The sequence below is a fragment of the Monodon monoceros genome, unplaced genomic scaffold (genome assembly GCF_005190385.1).
Source record: "Monodon monoceros isolate NGI ecotype Baffin Bay Population unplaced genomic scaffold, NGI_Narwhal_1 Super_Scaffold_9, whole genome shotgun sequence".
In the NCBI taxonomy this organism is placed as follows: domain Eukaryota; kingdom Metazoa; phylum Chordata; class Mammalia; order Artiodactyla; family Monodontidae; genus Monodon; species Monodon monoceros.
In genome coordinates this window covers 23823386-23848577 of record NW_021703786.1, presented here as the reverse complement: position 1 = coordinate 23848577, position 25192 = coordinate 23823386, and the positions used below count along the sequence as shown (strand labels likewise).

At 39.0% G+C, this 25192-nt stretch overlaps 1 protein-coding gene across 13 annotated transcripts in view; it reads left to right on the top strand.

Moving 5' to 3' along the window:
• Positions 1-25192, top strand: part of BPTF (bromodomain PHD finger transcription factor) — a 132488-nt gene that overhangs the window by 27914 nt on the left and 79382 nt on the right. For 10 of the 13 annotated variants that reach the window (XM_029212860.1, XM_029212856.1, XM_029212853.1 and 7 more), the window contains exons 2-5: positions 5325-6147; positions 19200-19423; positions 21436-21639; positions 22195-22383. In XM_029212860.1, the coding sequence (XP_029068693.1) occupies positions 5325-6147; positions 19200-19423; positions 21436-21639; positions 22195-22383 (1440 nt within the window). The remainder of the gene's footprint in view (positions 1-5324; positions 6148-19199; positions 19424-21435; positions 21640-22194; positions 22384-25192) is intronic. The other 3 variants (XM_029212859.1, XM_029212854.1, XM_029212861.1) reach the window with 1 other exon arrangement.

The following is a 25192-nucleotide window of genomic DNA, read 5'->3' as shown; positions in this document are numbered from 1 at the left end:
ATTACTCTAATAATTAGTGATGATGAGCATCTTTTTGTGTGCCTACTAAACTCCTGATTCTTTCAGTAAATATTTATTAAGTATTCACAGCAGCAGAAATACACAGACAAAACTCCCTGCTCTTAAGGAGATTACATTCTAGTGTTGATATTAACTACTAGTTCATATATATATTATATATATACATCCATTCATCCATAAGCAGTAGATAAAACTGTTTTGCATGGTTCCAAATTGTTTATCCTTTTGTAGCAATTTTTTTTGCTAGCAATTTCATTTGTTTCATGGTGTTTTTATGATTGATCCATGCCGACATATGTAGCCCTTGACTGCTCTATGGAATTTTATCAAATGGGGAATTCCCTGGTGGTCCACTGGTTAGGACTCCATGCTTTCACTGCCAGGGGCCGGGTTTGATCCCTGGTCAGGGAACTAGGATCCCGCAAGCCAAGCAGCATGGCCCCCAAAAAAGGATTCTATCAGATGAATGTTCCACAGTTTAATCGTTCCCCTGTTGATGTACATTTTGGTTGTTTCCAGCTTGATTGACCACTTGCTTTTATACACAATGTTCAGTGTTCTGCATATGTATAAGGAGAGTTTCTCTAGAGAAGTGTTTTTCTTTCTTTTTTTGAGGGGTTGGGTTGGGGTGTGGCTTGTGGGATCTTAGTTCCCTGACCAGGGGATCAAACCTGGGCCCTCGGCAGTGAAAGCTCAGAGTCCTAACCACTGGACTGCCAGGGAATTCCTGAGAAGTGTTTTTCAAACTGTGGGCTGCAACCAGCATAATTTAAAAGCAGAAAGAGAATGGAATAGAAGGTATTGGAATGGGATGGAAGAGAAGATATTAGTATAAGAGTAGTGCTTTGTAGAACTTTAGTTTTGGGGTAGGTGTGTACTAGATTTAAATGTAAAATGTATTTCTTACTTTGGACCATGGGCAAAAAATTTTCAAACTGCCCCTTCAGGGTTGTGTGCACAACCTTAACCTGACTGTTACTGAATTGCTCTCCAAAGTGGTGATGGCACTTACAGTCCCGAGTGTGGTATACTGGTGTCTCTGTTGTTCTCCGTTCTTCCCAAAAGTTTGTTTGGATGGACTTTAAAATTTTTGTCCATTGTTGAGTATGAAACAGTATCTCATTGTGGTTTTAATTTGCCTTTTCCTGATGGCTAGTGAGGTTGACGTTAATCCCTTTTTTTTTAAATACAGGAAAATTAATATACTTTATCTGCTAGATAGTAGATCAGTGTTGAAAATGGTAATGAGTGTAATCCTCAATGGTATATTATAAATACATTTCCCTGAATAGTTGAAATATCTTGACTTGCTAATACTAATGATTGACAGTTGAGGGGCTTAAGTGGTTTAATTTTATGAGTTTTCTCTTTATACACTGTAATCTGTGCTCAGTTCTGTAAACCCAAATCTTTGAATTTGGCAAAATGACCTTATATTTGTATTCATACAAGACCATCAGTAGCCATTACTGGCAGCATATTAATATTTTTATATATTTGTATAGATAGCCGCCCAATATTTTTCTTTAAAAATATTATAATAAAAATATATGCATGTGGTATTTAAGAATATAAAAGGATAAAAAAATTAGTCTTTTTTTTCCTCCATTTCTCCTCCCCAGGAACAGCTACTTTAAAAAGATTCATATATGACCTCTTCGATGTATATACTTTATTATTGTTCTCTTTTCTTTTTTTGTTTCTAATTTTGTTTCTCAAATGACATTCTAGTCATTGTTCTGTAGCTGGCTTTTTCATCTACTTAATTATATATCTTAAAGATTTCTTATTTCAGCACATGAATTTTACCCTATTCCCGCGTGCGTGCCGCAACTAAAAGATCCCCTGTGCCGCCACTAAGACCTGGCGCAGCCTAAATAAATAAATTTAAAAAAATTGAATCGATTTAAACTCCCAATAATGCTTCAGAATGAACTGGCCAGCATTTAATGCTAACTTGTAAAAGTGCTCACGTTGTTCAGTATGTATGTAGTTGTAGTTTGAATAGATACTATTTTGTGGTTTCCAGCTAGATGATAGAATGTAGAATTTATGAACCTTTGTTTGCCTTTCTTCCTTTTACCTTAGAAAGCTAACAGACTTTAGCTTAATATAAAGCTAAATGAACTGTTAAATATTAGAATAATACATGCTTATCCAAAATCTTTCAGCATCTGTGAAAGCTGATATTTTATAATTAGATATCAAATTAAATTAGACTACTGTTACTGTCTAAGTTAATTTACTACAAAAGAGTACTATCAACAGTTTTTTTTTAAACATTAACTGCTCTCATTGATAGTCTTGAAATGGCAATTTACTGAGTTTCTCATTATAAAAGGCTTGTATACAGTGTTAGATACTGTTTTAATCAGTACTCTTTTATTTGCAAGCAACAGAAAACCAACATGTTCACTTAAGCAAAAGGGGAGTGGTTTTTGGTTTGTGTGACTGGGAAATTTGCTTTTTAAAAATTTATTTATTTATTTATTGTCTGCATTGGGTCTTCATTGCTGTGCATGGGCTTTCTCTAGTTGCAGCGAGCGTGGGCTACTCTTTGTGGTGGTGCGTGGGCTTCTCACTGTGGTGGCTTTCTTGTTGCAGAACCTGGGCTCTAGGTGTGCGGGCTTCAGTAGTTGTGGCACGCGGGCTCTTGAGTGCAGGCTCAGTAGTTGTGGCGCACAGGCCCAGTTGCTCTGCAGCATATGGGATCTTCCTGGACCAGGGATCGAACCCATGTCCCCATGAACCCATTGGCAGGCGGATTCTTAACCATTGCGCCACCAGGGAAGTCCTGACTGGGAAATTTGAATGACAGGTTCTGTCAGTACTCGTGAGTTATCAATACTTATCTCCCATTTCTGCTTCTGTCTCTTGTCCTTATTCCCTTCTTCCACAAGGGAGGTAAAGGTGGGTTAGCCACATACAGCCTCTGGCCACCTTCATGGAAAGAATGGGCTTCAGAGCACTTCTCACTCAGCATCTGAATATAAAATCCCAGGCAAGACTCTCACTGGCCTGCCTTGCCAGTGATCAAGAGGTGGAATACTGTGTTTGGGGGCCCCATCAGAATCACATGGTGTAGGGGAAGGGTAATTCTCTAAAGGGAATGATGCTAGCAAATGCTTCCAGTAAAACAAACGTGCCAGATCTTTCTTTGGCATAAGAGGTGGGTGTTCAGCTATGGAGGTGGAATGGATACCATGAATAGGTAAATTGTAGGGTAACAAATGATTCAAAGAAGGCTACGAGAATTCAGAAGAGTTTGGGGGAGTTAGAATAGTCTTTTGGAGGAAATGGTACCAGAGTTAAATCTTAGGGCGGTGGTGTTATGTTCCACACCAGTTGGTTTCTTTCTTCATAAGGTCACTTTTATTCATCTTTTTCTTCATTCCCACAGCCAGACTCTGAATCCAGGTCTTTATCTTCTGGGTAGTTGCAGAAGATGCCCTGTGTCTGGTGTGTTCCCCCTGTCCTATTCATTGTATACACTGAAGCCAGAGAAGTCTTTCTGGAACATTCTTCGCATGTCCCTGCCCTGCTCAAAAAGTCTTCATTACTTCATTCAAAGCCATCAACCTACATTACTGCCAGAATAAAGTGCTGTAAAAATGCCTACACCTAACATTTACGGATCCATGTTCTGATCCTAGAACTACTTTTCCAGCCTTTCCTTATGTAATCCTTTACTTGGACTCTGTTTGACAGCATTTTGCATAAACAGCTGAGAGGAACACAGGGACTGTTTCTATAAGCAGGTTTGTCTCATTTGGTGACTTGTGTTTCTTCTCCTGCACTTGAGGGTATTCCTCTAGGTTCAGTCTTCCCTTTAATCCTTTTCTGCTTTCTCTCATTTATACTTTTGCAAATGAGGCCCAAATAACTTCCAGAAGACAGTGAAATGGACTGGATTACCATCGTGATGCTTATTACTAGCATGGTGATTCTGTGATTTAATTGAATCTGCGAAAACGGCATCTTTGTAGTAGATGGATATTTGCTGAGATGGAGGAGGTTTCTTTCTTACGATGTAGGCTCACCAGCAAAGTCTGGCCCAGAGTGATCCCTTGGACTTTTTTCTGCAGAAACTAATGGATATAATCTTATTTGGAAAATCTTTCCAGTGAATGAATATGGGGGGGTGCATTGTATAAAATAAAAGATCTTGACCTTTTATATTCTTTAGCATACTTTCTTTTCCTGGTGCCCTGTACCCTTTTAGTTTGTACATGATGAGAATTCACTAGATGTGAGGAGGGCACAGCAATGGGGAAGGGAGGAGGCAGTTAAGAGGTGACCAGCAACCGAAAACCATAGTTAATAAAACTTAGTTAATAAAACAATAGCACAAAAATAAATTTAATGTTAATTGATCTCATAAAAAGTCTGCTATTTAAAAGTACATTTCCTATTCTGTAAATATCATTGGAAAGTGTAATAATAATGCAGGCATGGGCATGGCAATTCTGGAGAAAATTGTTTCTTTCCATAAGTTTCTTATTAATACCTCATAGACTTGTTCAGAGGATTAAATGAGATCTGCTTGCTTGTTATGAACTAAGGTCTCAAATGCTATATATTGATACATTTACATACATATATATTCCTGGACTGTACATTTCATAAATTGGCGAACAGGCACGCCTCCTGTTGCTTAATTTACAGCTAAAAATTATAATCTGTTGTCTGTTTCCTAAGTGAGTCCCGCTCCCCCTTTTTCTCCCAGTATTGGAACCCTGCTTCTCTTCTCTCTTCCTTACTTCTTCTTCCTTTCTGTCTCAGCCCTAACCTTGTGCTTCACTGTGGAACTCCCCATTGCATGGCTCTCAGGAAGAACTGGCCAAGGAAAGGGTGCGCTGCACCAGAGAACTTCCTGTCTGATTGCTGAGAGGCATTTCTTAGTGCAGCTGGCACCATGTGAGATCTGTTATGCCTGTTCTCTTCTTTGGAGATGTCTTTTTCTCATTTATGTTCTTGTCACATCTTTCACAAATGCACTGTTATTTTTTATCATGGTTACCTGTAAACCAGTTAACCCCTCTAGGTAATTGAGAACTGATTATAATTGTAATTTTTTTTTTACTTCTAGTTTGGGATATAATGGGAACACTTTAAATTTAGATTTTCTGTAGACTTAAAGATTAGAGCTAAATCATTGCTTCTTGGTATTATTTTAATTTGACAGTTACTGGAAAAATAGAAGTATGCTTCTCTCTTTTTGGGGCTATATGTCCAAATAGGAAAAACCTTAGTTTGTAGAAATGATGTATTGATTTGTAATTATACCATTTCTTTATTTACAGGTAGGCGAAAACCGAGAGTACATCGGCCTCGTTCTCCAATATTGGAAGAAAAAGACATCCCACCCCTTGAATTTCCCAAGTCCTCTGAGGATTTAATGGTGCCTAATGAGCATATAATGAATGTTATTGCCATTTATGAGGTACTGCGGAACTTTGGTACAGTTTTAAGGTTATCTCCTTTTCGCTTTGAGGACTTTTGTGCAGCTCTGGTGAGTCAAGAGCAGTGCACACTTATGGCGGAGATGCACGTAGTGCTTTTGAAAGCAGTTTTGCGTGAAGAAGACACCTCCAATACTACCTTTGGACCTGCCGATCTGAAAGATAGCGTGAATTCCACGCTGTATTTCATCGATGGCATGACGTGGCCAGAGGTGCTGCGGGTGTACTGTGAGAGTGACAAGGAGTACCATCATGTCCTTCCTTACCAAGAAGCAGAGGACTATCCTTATGGACCAGTAGAGAACAAAATCAAAGTTCTGCAGTTCTTAGTCGATCAGTTTCTTACCACAAACATTGCTCGTGAGGAGTTGATGTCTGAAGGGGTGATCCAGTACGATGACCACTGTAGGGTTTGTCACAAACTCGGGGATTTGCTTTGCTGTGAGACCTGCTCAGCAGTGTACCATTTGGAATGTGTGAAGCCGCCTCTCGAGGAGGTGCCAGAGGATGAGTGGCAGTGTGAAGTCTGTGTAGCACATAAGGTTCCTGGTGTGACTGACTGCGTTGCTGAAATCCAAAAAAACAAACCATATATTCGACATGAACCTATTGGATATGACAGAAGTCGGAGGAAATACTGGTTCTTAAACCGAAGACTCATAATGTGAGTAAATCTGGTCTTAAATTTTTGTATGTATTTAAAATTAAGCCAACTTCCTTCATGATTGATGTAGAGCTGTGCTACTGATGTGATATAAACCTTGGTGATTTAATAATGAGTTGTATAGTTTAATAATTTCTAACTTGAAAGAATATGTACATTAAAACAGTTTTTAAAATTGTAAGGAAAGAAGGGTGTATGAAAAAAAGCAAAATACACACCATTGTACTCAATGCCTAGGATGGAAAGCAGAACGTTACTTACTAGGTGGGATGCCACATGCTATTGTGGGCCCTTCGCCCGTTAGATTCCCTGCAGCCCACCATGAGGTAATCTGCATCCTAACTTTGGTGTTAGGATTTTCTTGCTTCTCTTTTTAGTTTTACTATATTTGTATATAAAATGGAGCAGCAAGAACAAAGAAACTGTCTAAGGAAAGATCAGTGCTGCCATGATTGATTGCAGCCTCCCAGGAGAAGCCCAACCTGAGGGTTTTCACGAGATTCTTCCAGGCAGGACAGTGGGAAGGGCGGGAGGAAGTCTGGGGAAGTGAGGGTGCTTGGCAGGGTTGTAGTGTGGACTTGGTTTTGGACATCCTGTAGAAGTATGGTCAGAGGGAGTGGGTTACTTTGTATTTTCAGCTTCTAAAGCTTTTCTTTTTAAAATATTTTGTTTATTCATTCATTCGTTTATTTATTTATTTTCTTTTGGCTGCGCTGTGTGACATGTGGGATCTTAGTTCCCCGACTAGGGATCGAACACCCTGTACACCCTGCAGTGGAAGCGCGGTGTCTTGACCACTGGACCACCAGGGAAGTCCTCAGCTTCTAAAGTTTTCAAAGCCTTCTTCAAGCTCTCAGAATTAGGTCAAATCAGAAAATTTGTGGTGAGATGAAATGAAAGAGCAGGCATAGAGAGGAGAGAAGGAACTTCATCAGCACATGGTCAGGCCAAGCCAGGTACAGAGAAGTATCTTAGCCAGGTCCACCCTTAGTTTTTAAAGATGGTACAGAGTAAACAGCGAATTTCAGAATTTTGTACAGTTGTCTTCTTGTAGTGTTGCTGTTGAGAAATCTGAATCCATTCATTGATTCTTTGTATATAACCACTTTGGACTTACCTGGAAACTTGTAGAATCTTCTCTTTGCCTTCAGAGTTTTCTGCAGTTTCCGAGTGATAGGGCCTTGTGTAGGTCTGTTTTCATCCATTGTGTGTGTGGTGGGCACTTGCAATCTGACAGTTGAGTCAGTTCTGAGAACTTCCCTTGAGGACTTCCTCCTCTCCTTTTGCCTGTTGTATTTATCTTGAACTATTACTTCATTGAATGTTGGGCTTCCTATTTTGGTCTTCTGATTTTATCTTTTCACTCCAGTTTTCCTCTTTGTCTTTGTCCTCTTTGGAATGTGTGTGTGTGTGTGTGCGTGCGCGTGTGTGTTACTCAATTTTTCTAGATTTCCTTATCTTGATCTTCAAGCCCTACTATTTATTTTTTATATTCTATCACTTTTATTTTCTAAGAGCTCTTTTGTTCTTAAAATCATCCTCCTTTTTAAAAAATAAAATCAAATCTTAGTTTTTTGTTTTTTGGAAATAATAATTTCTCTTACTTTCGAGGATGTTATTGATAGTTTTTTCATGTGTTTTTCCCCACAGTGAATGGTCTGTGTTTCTTCCAGGCTGCTGCTTCCTGCTGTGTGTATTGGTCTGTCTCTTCCATCCTCAGATGTCTATTAATCCTTAATTTTCTGCTCCTGATTAGCACTGCGGGATTATACAGCTGATTGGAAGTTCTGAGCAAGTGTGTAGGCCATATCAATTTTGAGCTTAATCGTTGGGTGATTTTCTTAATCTTTTTTCTTGGTGGTCCCTGATGTCACTCACTATCTTTAGTCCTTCCTTCTGAGCTGGTCAGGTGACCCAGAGAGGCCTTCTCTGGTGTTCTGCTTGGAGCATGAGGGTTTGACTGGCTGCGTGGTGGAGGCGGGCTGCATTTACTATGCACACTGCATTTACTGTGTACATAGCCACTCCAACCAAGCCACCTTGGTTTTCTGTACAGTACCTTTGTTCACACCTGCGCCTGGTGTCCCCTGGGCCAGAGAACCTCACTTTTACCTCCTGTAGAGACTAAACCTTTAGTGGCTTGAAGTGGATAGATAGGTGGCCTTGGGATCTGCTCCTAAAACAGCTTTCAAGCACTTCTCTGCTGTCGATACTCCCCTCCTCATTTTGGTGATTGTTGGTTCTCAGCTCCACCCTTTACGTTTCGGATTGGGCTTTCTTGGCTCTGATTAAAGGCGGTTATCACTTGTCCATTTGCTTTCCTGCTTCCAAAAATTTTTTTGTTGTCTCTCTTATTTTCTCTAATCTTGTAAGTTTAAATCTTTAAAAATATTTCTTTAGTGGTTTTAAGAGGGTTTCAAGAGGGAGCAAACTGAGATGTGTGGATTCAGTCTTTTACCTTAATCCAGAAACTGATATGAGAAACAGTATATGAAGTTTTAAAAGTTTTAAATATACAAAGTATATTTTGTATGATTTGGTTTGGATCAGTTATTTTAAAATTTTGTATAATTTTTTTTGTTTTTTGCCCCCGTATCTCCCAAATATCTGGTTGTGGTGTTTATTGTGCCACCTTTCTCATATCATGCTATGGAGATGTAGCATGGAAACTTGTGTTGGCGAGGTCAGTACAAATGGAAAGATGACTGTAACCACATTTTGGTTTGAAGTTTAATGCAGTTTTTCATTCTATGTGAAAAGTCAGTGAGACTGCTTTTCAGGGAGCCTGGTGCTTGTACTCTCTAGATGTTCAGCACAGCAGTTTACAGACCCTATCCACTCAGTCTCATGTGCCTTCCCGGAAGGTCTCAGAGTCATCAGGATTGCTGTGAACAAATCAGGAAGTAAATGAAATTTATTCTGTGCTCCTGTTCTCCCATTCTTTTGTTCCCTTCCCTATCCTGCCTTTCTTCACCCTTTTTGGATGTTCATTCTCACTGCCTCTCACTTCATTCCCTGTGCTGCTGTTTTGGGCCCCAGACATCCCAAAGGTGTTTTGTCCACATATAGGTAGGCCTTGACATCTGTAATGTAAGGCTTATCACACAATAATCAATGGTGTAGGCCTTGGTGTTAGGGACCTATAGGTGGAACTAGTTGCTGATGGGTTAGTAATAACAATAGCCAACATCAACATTTATTCAGCACTTAATATATGCTGTACAGTTTTTTTGTTTGTTTTTTACATATTATATTTACGTAGGAAAAAAAGGAAGTTAAAATTTCAACAGCTTTTTTTTTTTTTTTTAAACAAAAAGTATATCCCCAGCCAGGAAAATGGGTAAATCTAGAGAGATCCTCAAGGAGTTTATTAAACTGTCAACTTGCCCTACGGACAGTAACAGATTTAATTTATCATTGGATTGAAAAGTTCATTTTTATTTTTATATAACCTAAATAGTAAATTTGCCTTTTCTCTGAAAATTTTATACACAATTTTATAACCTTCAAAAATGACAATAAAAAATCAAATTATGTTTATAAATTTTTGTTATTTCAGTATATAAGAACCTTTTACTTTCTTTTTGACATTTACGGTTTCACAATATATATCTTAAATTTGTATGTTTACTTTTTTTTTTTTTTGTCTTTATCCAGGTCATTTATTACTAGACAGTTGTCATACAGAGTGGTTAAATATTAAAGCTCTGAAACTAGCCCTGGTTTGCATTCCTGGCCTTGTTAATTACAAGTTCTGTGTCATATTAAAGCACCTACAACCCTTCTAAGCCTGATTTTTTTCACCTATAAAATGAGAATTGTCATTGCTTCATGAATTGTGAATGCTTGTATGTTTATTTATTTATAAAATTTATTTATTTATTTATTTATTTTTGGCCGCGTTGGGTCTTTGTTGCTGCATGCGGGCTTTCTCTAGTTGCGAGGAGCGGGGGCTACTCTTTGTTGCGGTGCGCAGGCTTCTCATTGTGGTGGCTTCTCTTGTTGCAGAGCACAGGCTCTAGGCGCGTGGGCCTCAGCAGCTGTGGCAGGTGGGCTTAGCAGCTGTGGCTCATGGGCTCCAGAGCGCAGGCTCAGCAGTTGTGGCACACAGGCCCAGTTGCTCCACGGCATGTGGGATCCTCCTGGACCAGGGCTCGAGCCCGTGTCCCCTGCATTGGCATGTGGATTCCCAACCACTGCGCCACCAGGGAAGCCCCTGTATGTTTACTTTAGTAATCAAGACACTATTTGTGAAGTATACCTAGTATTTTTATTATTCTGTTATTTACTTTAACAGCTTTATTGAGTTGGGTTTTTTTTTGTTTTTGGCTGCGCTGTGCTGCTTGCGGGGATCTTAGTTCCCCGACCAGGGATCAAACCTGTGCCCCCTGCAGTGGAAGCGCAGGGTCCTAACCCCTGGACCACCAGGGGATTCCCTGAGCTGTTTATTAATTTATGTATTATAAAATTCTATTGTTGTAGATATACAATTCTATAATTTTAGTAAATTAGCACTGAAAGTCCCACATCCCAGGAAACATTTTCTTCTGAGACAAATCCAAGTGGTTGGTTACTCCACATTTCAGTCATTCTGAAAGTGGTCTCATATCTGTTTACAGTTAATCTTACTCCCATTCTCAGCCTTAGAAAATCACTCTGCTGTTTGTATAAATTTGCTTTTTCTAAACATTTCATATATAAAGAAACATATAATAATATTATTTTGTATCTCAGTTCTTTCACTTAGAATAATGTGTGCCTTACAGTTTTCTAATAAGCATTTTGTATATACTTTTTTTCATTAACCCTCACAACAACCCAGTAATGTGGGTACTATTTTTGTACATTTTATAGATGAAGAACTAAACTCAGAGAAGTTAAATAACTTGCTCTAGGACTTGCCCAAGACTCTATGGCTATTAGGAAGTAGGACCTAGAATTATTTTTTCAGGACCTATTTATAAGAATATTCTCTTTTCTTGTTTCTTCTTTTATTTTTTTTGACCACACTGTGCGGCTTGCAGGATCTTAGTTCCCCGACCAGGGATTGAATCCGGGCCAAGGCAGTGAAAGTGTGGAGTCCTAACCACTGGACCACCAGGGAACTCCCAAGAATATTTTCAATAGCTAATTTTATACTGTAGTCTAGTTTCCAAGCCATCATCTTGAGAAGTCGGCAATTCGCCTTGTTTTAGCTGTTAAAAGCAATGCTCATAACTGGGGGGAGAAAGGTAGTATAATGGTTTTGGCTCTGTTGGGACTGGGTTTTTCTGAGATCTTATAAATTTGAAACACAGGCATTTTTAGAAAATATGACATAAATTAAGTGATGTTTCAAAAAAGTCCTGTTTCTTGATAATTCAATATCAGTATATAAAACAACACTCAGACAAGTAGAAGACCCTTTGAATGTGGTTAAATAGGTGCAAAGCTTTAAAATTACAGGAGTGAAAGGACTTAAGAAGGTACCCATGCATGGATTCGTGGTACATTACCAATGAAATGAAATAATCTACTTTTCTAAATAGAACAAATTCTTTAAATTACATGTTTGTCAGGGAAACTATTCACTTACATTTATTTGCTTTAAAAGCTTTAGTCATAATCTCTCAAACTGCCTTTCTTATTGTGTAATAAAGTACACAGAATTTAATGAAAATCTCAGATGAACAAGTATGATACTTTTTTTCATGTGTTGTGACATTTTGACTATTTTCTTTGTAAAAAGTCAGATACAAAGATTTTTTCAATTTTTTAAAATATTTATTTATTTATTTGGTTGCGCTGGGTCTTAGTTGTGGCTCACCAGCTCCTTAGTTGCAGTACGTGGGCTCCTTATTTGTGGTATGTGAACTCTTAGTTGCAGCATGTGTGTGGGATCTAGTTCCCTGACCAGGGATCGAACCCAGGCCCCCTGCATTTGGAGCACCACCAGGAAAGTCCCTAAATATCATTGTTAATAATAATTGTTCCTTGTGAATAATTTGAGTAAATGTGAGATTTTACATCATTTTAAAATTTAGATCAAAACAATTTCCGTTTAAGCGCCCCCTTGTGGTAGATGATATGTGGACTACTGATGAAAGCTTTGAAACCATTGTAAATTGCTCAGCTTATGTTATGTGGAGATCTGGTATATGTTTTCCCTGGAAGCCCAGAAGCTTAAAATGATAAATCAGTGGACTTATTGCCCAAGGGGGTTATGTCTAAAACAAAGTCTGGGGCAGTGAACACTTTAATTGTGATACCAATAGTTTATAGAAACTATTTTCCTCTTATTGCTTTTATTTGTTTAATACTCATTTTAAAATGTTATTTGAATAGGTTAGGGAATAAAAGAAAAGTTTTTAAACATCAGTTTATAGTCTACCTGAGGAACCAGGATACTTACTGAGCAAACAATTTAGAGATCAATTTCAATCTGTTATGTAAGAGAGCCAGTCTTTCTTAAATATTGCTTTCATTCTATCAGTCCTTTGCTCTCAAATTGGGACTTCTAGTAAAATAGGAACTGCCAGATTAGACTAGCACCGTTTCCTGTCACTGTCTGTTCTGAATAAAATTACCTTGAACACAGCATTTTAAAGCTCTGCATTTTTTCATTTTCCAGATGAACTAATTTATGCTTTTTAACCTGTACAGCTTTCCACCTGCACCTCCATGTTCTAGCCATAAGCCACCTATTTACTTGCTGACTCAGTTGCCATCAGACCTACGCCTGTAATCCTTCTGCCTGTGCCCAGTTCTGCATACCAGCAGCCTCCTGGACAAGTCCACATAGCAGGCACCTCAGATACAACATGTCTAAAACTGCATGCATCACTTGCCCCCATTACCTACCCTTCATTCAGTGTTGCCATCTTAGTAAATGGGATCACCATCCTACTGGCTGCTCAGGCTAGAAACCTGGGAATAGTCTTTTGTCCTATGTTGTTTGTTATATCTTTTAATTACCTCTTAAATATTGAATCCATTTCTCTCCATTCTCACTGTCAGCATCATCTTGATTAGACTAGTTTAGTAGTCTCCAAACTGGTGTATGTGTAACTCCCCAATTCTCTTCTCTGTTCCATAGCTGGATGATTTTTTTTTTTTTAATATTTATTTATTTATTTTGGCTGCATCAGGTCTTTGTTGTGGCACACGGGATCATTGAGTTGCGGCATGTGAACTCTTAGTTGCAGCATGTGGGATCTAGTTCCCCGACCAGGGATTGAGCCTGGGCCCTCTGCATTGGGAGCATGGAGTCTTAGCCACTGGACCACCAGGGAAATCCCCATAGCTGGATTATTTTTAAAACAGCCATTCTGATCAGGTCTTTTCCCCCCAAGTTTAAAAACCTTTCAATTACATACTTCCATTTGCTCTTAACAGAAAGTTCACAGATCCCTAATTTTGTGTATTTATTTCTTTTGCTTCCCACCACCCAAAACAAAATCAATAAAAAGCAAACTAAAAACCCGCAAAGCCTTTCGACTAACTTATCCTTCAAGTCAGCCTATTTATGCCATTTCCTAGGGCTTTTTCCCCTGAATTTCTCTCCCTCTTGCACCGTGAAACACATCTTTTTTTTTAAAACACCCATTAAACTTGTAATTATTTGTTTTAAGGTAAATATCATATACTTCATCAGATGAAGAACATAATAGCAACCCTGCAGATTGCACCCACCACGTGCTGTCAGTGTTCGAAGCACTTTATGTGTTTTATCCTCACAACAGCATTTTGATGTAAGTACTGTCACCCCATTTTTCAGAGGGAGAAGTTGAGGCAAGAGAGAGGTTAAGTAATTTATCCAGTATCATACAACTAGTAAGTGGCAGAATCAGAATTCAGTCCCAGGCATTGTGACTCCAGAATGTGTGCTTTTAACCTCCTTGGGCTGCCTTTAATCTCTGACTCCTGAACCGCATTAGTTTCCTGTGGCTGCTGTAACAAGGCAAAGTGAGAGATTAATTTTCTCACAGTTCTGGAGGCTAGAAGTAAAAAATCAAGGTGTCAGTGGGCCCACTCCCTCCAAAGGCTCTAGGAAAGAATTTTTTTCTTGCCCTTTACAGCTTCTAGTGCCCCAAGTGTTCCTTGGCTTGCTGGCAGCATAATTCCAATCTCTGCCAACCTCTGTCTCTTCAAGAAAGTCTAGGCCTTTTCTGTCAAGTGCCTCAAAATTCTTCTAGCCTTTTCCCATTTCCAGTTCCTAAGCCACTCCCACGTTTTTAAGTATCTGTTATAGCAGCACTTCCTTTCCCAGTATCAAAATCTGTTTTAGGGGACTTCCCTGGTGGTGCAGTGGTTAAGAATCTGCCTGCCAATGCAGGGGACACGGGTTCGAGCCTGGTCTGGGAAGATCCCACGTGCCGTGGAGCAACTAAGCCTGTGTGCCACAACTACTGAGCCTGCGTGCCACAACTACTGAAGGCCGCATGCCACAACTACTGAGCCTGCACTCTAGAGCCCACGAGCCACAACTACTGAGCCCGCGTGCCACAACTACTGAAGGCTGCATGCCACAACTACTGAGCCCTCGTGCCACATCTACAAAGCCCGCATGCCACAGCTACTGAGCCCACGCTCTAGAGCCTGTGAGCCACAACTACTGAGCCCGCGTGCCACAATTACTGAAGCCCGCATGCCACAACTACTGAGCCTGCACTCTAGAGCCCGTGAGCCACAACTGCTGAGCCCGCGTGCTACAACTACTGAGCCTGCACTTTAGAGCCCGTGAGCCACAACTGCTGAGCCCGCGTGCCACAACTACTGAGCCCGCGCTCTAGAGCCTGTGGACCACAACTGCTGAGCCCGCGAGCCACAACTACTGAAGCCCTCATGCCACAACTACTGAGCCTGCGCTCTAGAGCCCGCGAGCTACAACTACTGAAGCCCGCGCGCCTAGAGCCCATGCTCCACAGCAAAGAGAAGCCACTGCAGTGAGAAGCCCGTGCGCCACAACTACTGAAGCCCTCATGCCACAACTACTGAGCCTGTGCTCTAGAGCCCACGAGCCACAACTACTGAAGCCCGCGCACCTAGAGCCCATGCTCTGCAACAAAGAGAAGCCACTGCAGTGAGAAGCCCACACACCACAATGAAGAGTAGCCCCCGCTTGCCGCAACTAGAGAAAGCCCACGCGCAGCAACAAAGACCCAATGCAGCCAAAAAAATAAGTTAAAAAATTAAATCATAAAAAAAAAAGCATGAAATCAAAATCTGTTTTAGTTTCCTAGGGCTGCCATAACAAATTGACCATAAAATGAGTTGTTTAAAGCAACAGGAATTTATTCTCTCGCGATTCTGGCAGCTAGAAGTTTGAAACCAGTGTCAGCAGGATTGTTTCTTTCTGGAGGCTCAGGGAGACTCTGTTCCATGCCTGTCTCCTAGCTTCTGGTGGTTGCTGGCCTTCCTTGGTGTCTCCTGGCTCATAGGCAAAGGCACATGACTCGAATCTCTGCCTCCATCTTCACATCACCTTCTCCACGTGTCTCTTTGAATCCTCTCCTCCTCTTGTAAGGATAGCAGTCATTTGATTTAGGGCTCACCCTAAATCCAGAATGATTTCATCTCAAGATCCTTAGCTAATTACACCTGCAAAGACCATATTTCCAAATAAGGTCACATTCTGCAGTTTGAGGTGGACATAACTTTTTGTCAACCCACCACACTAGCGTTCCTCACTCTTATTAGTTTCTGTGGGTTTGTTTAGAAATGAAACTCAAAACGTACTGTTAGTCATTAACCTCTTACTTATCTTGGCTAAGTAAAAGCCAAACAGACTTTAAAATGTAGGCATATAATCTGTAAGTTTGCTATTAATTGTATTTTTGGCCCATATTTTCATTCCATTCTGTCCTCCCCTGTGACTTCAGGGAAGCCAGGCCAGTTTGGGTGTGCAGAAGGAACGTTGTAGAGACAGAGCTTCTGTAGAAACCAAATTCTAACCCCATAAACAAAGGTACTTACAAATTGATGTATATTCATCTAGGAAAGCAGTTGTCACTTTTACAATTAGAACAGATAATCTTGGTTATATAAACTGTGTAAACGTGCCCAAGTACATCAATATTAAAACTTCTTTGAAAGCATTAGCTGTTATTGTTCACTCAGTTTTGCTACTTTATGCTTTTGATGAATTTATCCTTCTGTAGCTTCAAGAAGAAAATAAATGGTCATTGTTGAGTATTATCTTTGATGAGCAGAATGAAAAATAGAGCTATTTTTACTTTTTTTTTTTTTTAATATATATTTTTGGCTGCATCGGGTCTTAGTTGCGGCATGTGGGATCTTTCGTTGCATCTTGTGGGCTTCTCTCTAGTTGTGGCATGCTGGCTCCAGAGCGCATGGGCTCTGTAGTTGTGGCATGCGGGCTCAGTAGTTGTGGGTGTGGGCTTAGTTGCCCCGCTTCATGTGGGATCTTAGTTCCCCAACCAGGGATTGAACCCGTGTCCCTTGCATTGGAAGGTGGATTCTTAACCACTGGACCACCAGGGAAGTCCCCCAATAGAGCTGTTTTTAGAGGGACATTGACAAAACTGTACATTTAGGGGAAGAATATCAGGGTAGTGACGACTGGAAAACATGCTGTATGAGGAATAAAGTATTTGAGCATGTTTGGCCTGAAAAGAAAAAAAATGGGGTAAAATTATAGATGTTGTGAAAGAGTTGATGGACTGTGTGTGGAGGAGGCGTTAGGTTTATTTCAGAGAATTCTAGCAGGCAGAATCAGGATGGACTGGTGGAAACACTAGGTGTGTGTCATCTCTTAAAAGGAAAAAGCTTTCTAACAGAGCAGTTCCAATCTAGAATAGACTGCCACCACATAAAGTTGTGAATTCTCTGTTAAGATGAAAATTAAGATTAAAATTAAGTGTTCTCCGTTAAGATGGAAATTATGCAGATGCCAGCATGGGCTAAGTCAGTCAACTGATAAGGACCCTTTTAGTAGCCTGTGAGTTGCTTGAAAAATTGGACAGAATGTCCATTTAATTAAATTTGTTCCCATAGCATCTCACTTTCATGTAGAAATCTTATGCTTATAAATTGTTTTCTACCCCAAAAACGTTTTTATGTAGAATGTTTTTCTTGTTCCATTGAAATTTGTAGATATTTCTGAATCAAGAGGAAAAAAGCAAACAAGGAAAGAATTTGATATCATTAAACAGATGGAAAATCCTTAAGATTGAAATCTTAGAAAACAAAGAATTAGGCTGTCCTGTAACTCTTGTGCTCCGTCAAAGCTCACTATGTACTTTTTATTTGTTTATTATTTATTTTTGGCGGCATTGGGTCTTTGTTGCTGTGTGGGCTTTCTCTAGTTGAGGCGAGGGTAGGCTACTCTTCCTTGCGGTGCGCGGGCTTCTCATTGCAGTGGCTTCTCTTGTTGCAGAGCTCAGGCTCTAGGCGCATGGGCTTCAGTAGTTGTGGTACGTGGGCTCAGTAGTTGTGGCTCGTGGGCTCTAGAATGAAGGCTCAGTACTTGTGGCACATGGGCTCAGCCACTCCACGGCATTTGGGAATCTTCCCGGACCAGGGCTCAAACCCGTGTCCCCTGCATTGGCAGGCGGATTCTTAACCACTGCGCCACCAGGGAAGCCCCCTATTAATCTTTTTATTTAGAGGATTCTGACATCTTTAACATTTTAAATTGGAGTAGACCATGGTTCTCACTCAGTCATAAAAAGTCAGTAGAAATACCCACTGTAGAGTGAAATCTAGAGCAGCTTAAAAAAATGATTTTCAGAAATTTTTGTAAAAAGCTTCTAACAGAAATATATTAATATCATATGTCAGCAGATGCTGATTTGAAAGAGGGAAAACAGGGACCCTTTATTAATCTCTTTTTCTTTAAAATTTTTGATAATTTTGATATCCTTTTATTTATCCATGATTTAATATATCCCTTCTTTGTTCAGAATTATTGAATGTCTCATTCCTGGAATTCTGCTACATTTTAATTTATTTACTACCTTACTAGTAACAATAATATTTTCTATTTATTGATTGCTAATGATGTTTTCCAGGCACTATGATAGATGCCTTATTATAATACCTTTATTTACCTTATAGTATCTTACAGTGTCCCTCAAGACAGGTACTGTTGTCCTCATTTTACCAGTGAGGTGAATAAAATGTCTCAGAGGCTCAGAGGAGTTGTGTCTTGTCCCCGTTCACATATCTCATTTAAAGCCATATCTTTCTTAAAGTGCTCTTCTTTCAGCTTTGTGAGTTTGCCTTTGAGCAGACAGGAATGTTAGACTCTTTCTTGTTAGGTACCTCACACATACTCCTGAATTCTTCTGAATGAGAGAAGAACTAAGTCACATATGTTTCTTGAAGTCTGGTCCTAGACATTAATTTGCCTTGTGTTTTTAGTTCTTAGTGTTGAAGTCTCCACCTCCATTACAAGTGACTGGCATCTTTAGAGAGATTTAAGCAGGAAAAGAAGCTGCTGTGCTCTTCTTCTCTCCAGTTTGAGCTTTGATTGTCCGTTAAGAAAGAGGGATGAGGCATTGTTACTTGATTGAGATGACTCCTTCAGGGACCAGAATTTAGCAGAGCATTTACACCATTTGGATGGAAATGTTTCTAAACTATACTGTAATGTGAACCTGCTCTGTACCTGCCAAGTACTGAACATAGTTTAAATATTTCTGGTTATTCTGCTCCTCGCATTTTTACAGTGATGATCTTAAAGTTGATTGAAGTGTAACCAAGACTGTCCTCCACCAAGTACTCACACGCTCTGAATTTTAAGGTCTTGTTTCTGCATGTCATGTTTTTAGATATCTTTCTTTGCTGCTATACTAATTCCTCTCTTCCCACTACTACAAGCAAATTATTTTATCCTAAGCTGCTATGGGCTAGGAAATCAAAATAATTAGAGGTTCAAATAAAATGAGTACCTTGAGTTTGAATGAGACTTGATAGGATCCCTTATGAGCAAATATACTGAGCTTTAGTGCACAATCTTCATGTGTTTTAACTTCCACTGGATAGGTAAAATTGTCAGGTAAGTGCCATTTTGTCTAACATCAAAGTGTTTTTGTGCTTTTTTTAAACAGAGAAGAAGATACGGAAAATGAAAATGAAAAGAAAATTTGGTACTACAGCACAAAGGTCCAGCTTGCAGAATTAATTGACTGTCTAGACAAAGATTACTGGGAAGCAGAACTCTGCAAAATCCTAGAAGAAATGCGTGAAGAAATCCACCGGCACATGGACATAACTGAAGACCTGACCAATAAGGCTCGGGGCAGTAATAAATCCTTTCTGGCGGCAGCTAATGGTGAGAGGGAAATTTTCTTATTTTACTTTTTGTTACATTTCCTGGTATGAAATCACTACAAAATATGAAAATATATTAAAATTTTCAAGTATGATTATTTTAATTCTCTATATTTCATTTTCTCAAGAGGACCTTGTTCATCCTAACATAAATTGGGGATCCTGTGCATTTTAGTGTTTTGTACCTTGCCTTGCTCATTACTGATGTTCCCCAAATTATATTTGTTTCTTTCTTTAATTCAAGAATTTTATTAATAAACCTTTTAGGGAGTCCTATTTTTAATTATGAGAAATGGTATTCCTTTAAAATTTACTCTTTGCTTTCTTATTTTCTAATAAACTTTTAATTTTAGAATAATTTTAGAGTTACAGAAAAGTTGCTAAGATAACACAGAGGGTTTCATGTACCCTGCAGCATGCTTCCCCTATTGTAACATCCTTTTTTTTTTTTTTTGCGGTACGCGGGCCTCTCACTGTTGTGGCCTCTCCCGTTGCGGAGCACAGGCTCCGGACGCGCAGCCCCAGCGGCCATGGCTCAGGGGCCCAGCCGCTCCGCGGCATGTGGGATCTTCCCAGACCGGGGCACGAACCCGTGTCCCCTGCATCGGCAGGCGGACTCTGAACCAATGCGCCACCAGGGAAGCCCGTGGGGGCCACTCTTCATCACGGTGCGTGGGCCTCTCACTATCGCGGCCTCTCTTGTTGCGGAGCACAGGCTCCAGACGCGCAGGCTCAGTAGTTGTGGCTCACGGGCCTAGTTGCTCCGCGGCATGTGGGATCCTCCCAGACCAGGGCTCGAACCTGTGTCCCCTGCATTAGCAGGCAGATTCTCAACCACTACGCCACCGGGGAAGCCCCAGATCATGACTTCTAAATCTCATTCTCCAGGGGTTCCCTGGTGGCACAGTGGTTGAGAGTCCGCCAGCCGATGCAGGGGACGTGGGTTCATGCCCCGGTCCGGGAAGATCCCACGAGCTGTGGAGCAGCTGGGCCCGTGAGCCATGGCCGCTGACCCTGTGCGTCCGGAGCCTATGCTCCGCAGCGGGAGAAGCCACAGCAGTGAGAGGCCCACGTACCGCAAAAAAATTTAAAAAATAAATAAATAAATAAAATCTCATTCTCCAATTAAAAAAAGAATCAAGACTCCTTGAGAATTCTAGGGCTGGGACAAAGAAAATACAAGGTAAGTCTGGAATGTCTTGCAGTGCTGGAAAGTGAGGAAGCACAGAAGGAAGGAAGGTGGGAAGGAAGTGTGTTTAAAGGTTACAGGACTCATGTTTTTAAAGGATACAGGACTTACCTGGAAAAGCTCCCAATGGCCAAAAGCTGGACCGATTTGAGCAACAAAGTAAAAATGATAGTATTGGATCATAACCCAAAGAACATTATTAATATACAGGAGTCTATGCTGATATAACTTGTGGTCTGCACCCATGCCGTAGTATCACTCCACCCTAGTTGAAAGAAAATTAGAGCCATTAGGGATTTAGTGACTTCCAGAAAGTTATGGGACTTCAGAGAGAAATGTTTCTAAATGGGCCTCTGTTTTCTCATTTTACAGTGGAGGCCTGAAGATTTAGTAGCCTACCCCCAGGCTCACGTAGTTAATTCAGGTCAGATCTGTGCTCGGTCCTGGGCCTCTAGGTTTTTGTTACTGTACCACACTGCCCAGACTGTGGGTCTGTGTCAGCTTAACAGGTTTTCTCCTATGGCGGAGGATATCACAGTAATCTATATCAATCTCAATTTTAAAAGATAGACTAATTTTTCTTTCTTTTTTTAAAAAGAAATTAGAGCCTATATTATCATGTATTTTCTAGAAGTGAAGATAACCAAATCGATTGAGTTCTCTAAACATCAAAATGTTACTGGTAATCTTGATCCTTATTTCATAGTTCTTAATGCTTTTAGCAAATTTATCTTTAATAACTTGTATTGAAATTCTTAAGTGGCATTTGTAGTACTTTTATACTTGGTATATATGGAAACATAATTTTATTTGTTTTATTATAGAAGAAATTTTGGAATCTATAAGAGCCAAAAAAGGAGACATTGATATTGTTAAAAGTCCAGAAGAAATAGAAAAGGAGAAGAATGAGACTGAGAATAATAACTCCAAAGATGCTGAGAAAAGCAGAGAGGAGTTTGAAGACCAGAGTCTTGAAAAAGACAGTGATGACAAAACACCAGATGATCCTGAGCAAGGAAAATCTGAGGGTAAAAACATTATTTGGTTAAAAAGAAATATTTCGTCAGTGTTACTTACGAAAACTCCAGTTTTACTTGCAAAATGAAAATGAATCTTTTTTATTGCAAACAACTATTTAATTTTACATTTCTGAAGAGATTAGGATACCCTTCCTCCATATATAACATGTACAGTCATTGTAATGAGTTTTATATATTGGTGGATTTACTATAATGTTATACCCATATCTCTATTTATACTTCTTAATAAGGTGCCATTTCCCTATAAGAATTTTTGGTGAAAATCACTGCTTTTATACCAGAATATACACTTTTGTATGTGATATAATATGTTCCTTTTTATGTTAACTACTTAAACATTCTTAATATATCAAATATTCTTAAATACCCTTTGGATTACCTGCTGCAAAATTATCCCAGAATCTAATTGCTTCAAAATGGCCATCGAATAGAAGCCAGGTTTTTTGGTGATCATTCATTTTTAGTAGTTGACTGAATGTGGCCACTTGTCCTAAAGCAATTTTAAAGGATATCTTTAAAGTTTTGTTGTGCATTTTACTGTAGAGCCAACAGAAGTTGGGGATAAAGGTAACTCTGTGTCAGCAAATCTTGGCGACAACACAACAAATGCTTCTTCAGAAGAGACTAGTCCCTCTGAAGGGAGGAGTCCCGTGGGGTGTCTCTCAGAAACCCATGATAGCAGCAACATGGCAGAGAAGAAGGTGGCATCTGAGCTCCCCCAGGATATGCCAGGTACAGAGGGCAGTGTATCAATGCCTCTGTAATGGGGGGGAAATCCTTCCCTTTAGTAGTAAAAGCTGAATGTCACCTAAAACTTTAAAGTATGTGTTCATTCATGCTGCTTGCTTACATAAGTGCCATCCCTGATTGCTAAGTTGTCACCTAACATTTGGAGTTTGACAGATGTTCTTGCATTTAGTGCTTGAAACTCATCATAATCTTCATGCTTTTTAAAGTTCATTTAGCTGTTTTTGTCTAATAGACTTATTTTTATATTTTATCACCAGACCATAGTGGCAGATATTTTGGTTTTAAGTACTCACATACTAATGGCTCAGTGTTGAATGATTTGACCATTCCAATTCTGTATGTACTAACAGATTAATTTTATGTTTGCATGTGGTCATGTAAGTTTTTTTTTAACAACATCTCAAACCATAATGTTACAATAGAAAACCATTGTCACAATATATTTTGACATGAAAATTAACCAGTAATAAATTTTAAGCTTTTTTTTTTTTAAGCTTTTTAAAATTAAACTCAAAATAAGTTATATCACACCAAGAATGTTATTATGCCTTTCCTTTTGCCTTTTTTAAAAATGAAAAAAAATTTTTTTTATTATAGGAGCTGTGTGTATATTTTTGAAAAACAAATTAGAAAATTTAGATGAGCAAAACAAGAAAAATATTGGTAATCCTATCAAAAGTCAATAATTATAGTTAATACTATATTGGAAATCCTTAAAGAGTTTTTCTGTGTATTATAAGAATGTCATGTAGTTCTTTCCTTTTTTTTTCCCACCTCTCTTTATTTTAGCCATTCTGGTAGGCATGTAAGGATATCTTCTTGTGATTTGAACTTGTAGTTCCCTGGTGACTAAGGATGTTGAGCTCCTTTCGTGTGTGTGTGTGTGCGTGCGCGCGCGCGCCTATATATGTGTGTGTGTGTGTATATGTATATATATATATATATATATATATATTAGACATTTGGTTAACTTCTTTTGAGAATTACCTGTCAGTTCTTTTGTTCATTTTCTATCAAGTGGTCTCTTTTTTGTGTGTGTGGATGTTTCATTGGCTGGGCTAAGTCCAGTCCCTCTACTCCATCCTGACTGGAAGCAAAAGTTTCTCCATTGATATTTTTAAAAATGTTAACCCAATCTCATCATATTCCTGGAATAAATACAACTTGGTTGTGTTATGTTCTTGCTCTTATGTATTGTTGCATTTCATTTTTTAATATTTTGTTTAGGATTTTTGCGTCAACTTTCATGAATGAGATTGACTTGCAATTTTCTTTCTGTGATAATGTCTATGTCAGGATTTGATGCCTAGATTATGCTGGCCTCATAAAATGAGTTGGTACAAGTTCCCACTTTTCCTTTTGTCTGCAAGAGTTTCTGTGGGTTGGTGTTATTTTATTCCTTAAATGTTTGCTAAAGTCTTCTGGTCCTGGAGTTTTCATTGTGGGAAAGTTATTAATTGTAGATTTCATTTCTTTGGTAGATAGTAGGCTGTTCATATTTTCTGTTGTTTTCTTGTGTCAGTTTTAGTAAATTTTATTTTTCTAGGAATCTACCATTTCATTTAAATTTAAGATTTTATTGACATAACATCCTATTTTTTAAATGTCTATAGCATTTGTAGTGATCTCTTTTTTCAGTCGAGAAATTGGTTATCTGTTTTCTCTTAATCATTTCATAAGACTATTAACAATTTTTATGAGTCTTTAAAAAAATAACTTTGGGCTTTGTTTATCCTCTCTATATTTTTTCTAGGTTTTTATCTTATTTTTATTTCATTCCTTTTATATTTTTTCATTTCTGTGAATTTTTCTTCCCTGTCTTTTTTTTTCCAAAACCACTCTATTGAGGTATAATTAATATACAAAAAGCTGTACATATTAAATATGTACAGCTTGATGAGTTTGGAGATAAATATATACCTGTGAAACCATCACCACAATCTATGACATAAACATATCCATCACCTCCAGAAGTTTCCCATACCCTCTTTTTTTTTTTTTTGGTTGTGGACCATTTTTAAAGTCTTTATTGAATTTGTCACAGTATTGCTTCTGTTTTATGTTTTGGTTTTTTGGCCGTGAGGCATGTGGGATCTTAGCTCCCTGCCCAGGGATTGAACCTTCCTCCCCTGCACTGGAAGGCAAAGTCCTAACCACTGGACCACCAGGGAAGTCCCTCTCATACACTTTTTTTTTTTTAACATCTTTATTGGAGTATAATTGCTTTACAATGGTGTGCTAGTTTCTGCTTTATAACAATGTGAATCAGTTATACATATACATATATCTCATACCCTCTTTATTATTTTTTTCTTCTAGCTTCTTAAGATGGATGCTTTGATTATTTTTTATTTTTTCTATGTCTGTTGTCAAGGCTATAAATTTCCCTCTATGTACTGCTGTAGCTGCATCTCACAAACTTTAATATGTTATTTTGTCTTTATCATTCAGTTTAAAATACTTCCTAAATTCTATTATGATGTGGTTTTTTTTTAACCCATTGCTTATTTAGAAATATATTGTTTAATACTCAAACATTTAGAGATTTTCTTTTTTTTTTTAATTAATTTTTGGCTGCTTTGGGTCTTCATTGCTGTGCACAGGCTTTCTCTAGTTGTGGTGAGTGGGGGCTACTCTTCCTTGCGGCCAGTGGCTTCTCTTGTTGTGGAACACAGGCTCTAGGCACGTGGGCCTCAGTAGTTGTGACACTCAGGCTGTAGAGCTCAGGCTCAGTAGTTGTGGCACATGGGCTTAGTTGCTCTGCGGTGTGTGGGATCTTCCCGGACTAGGG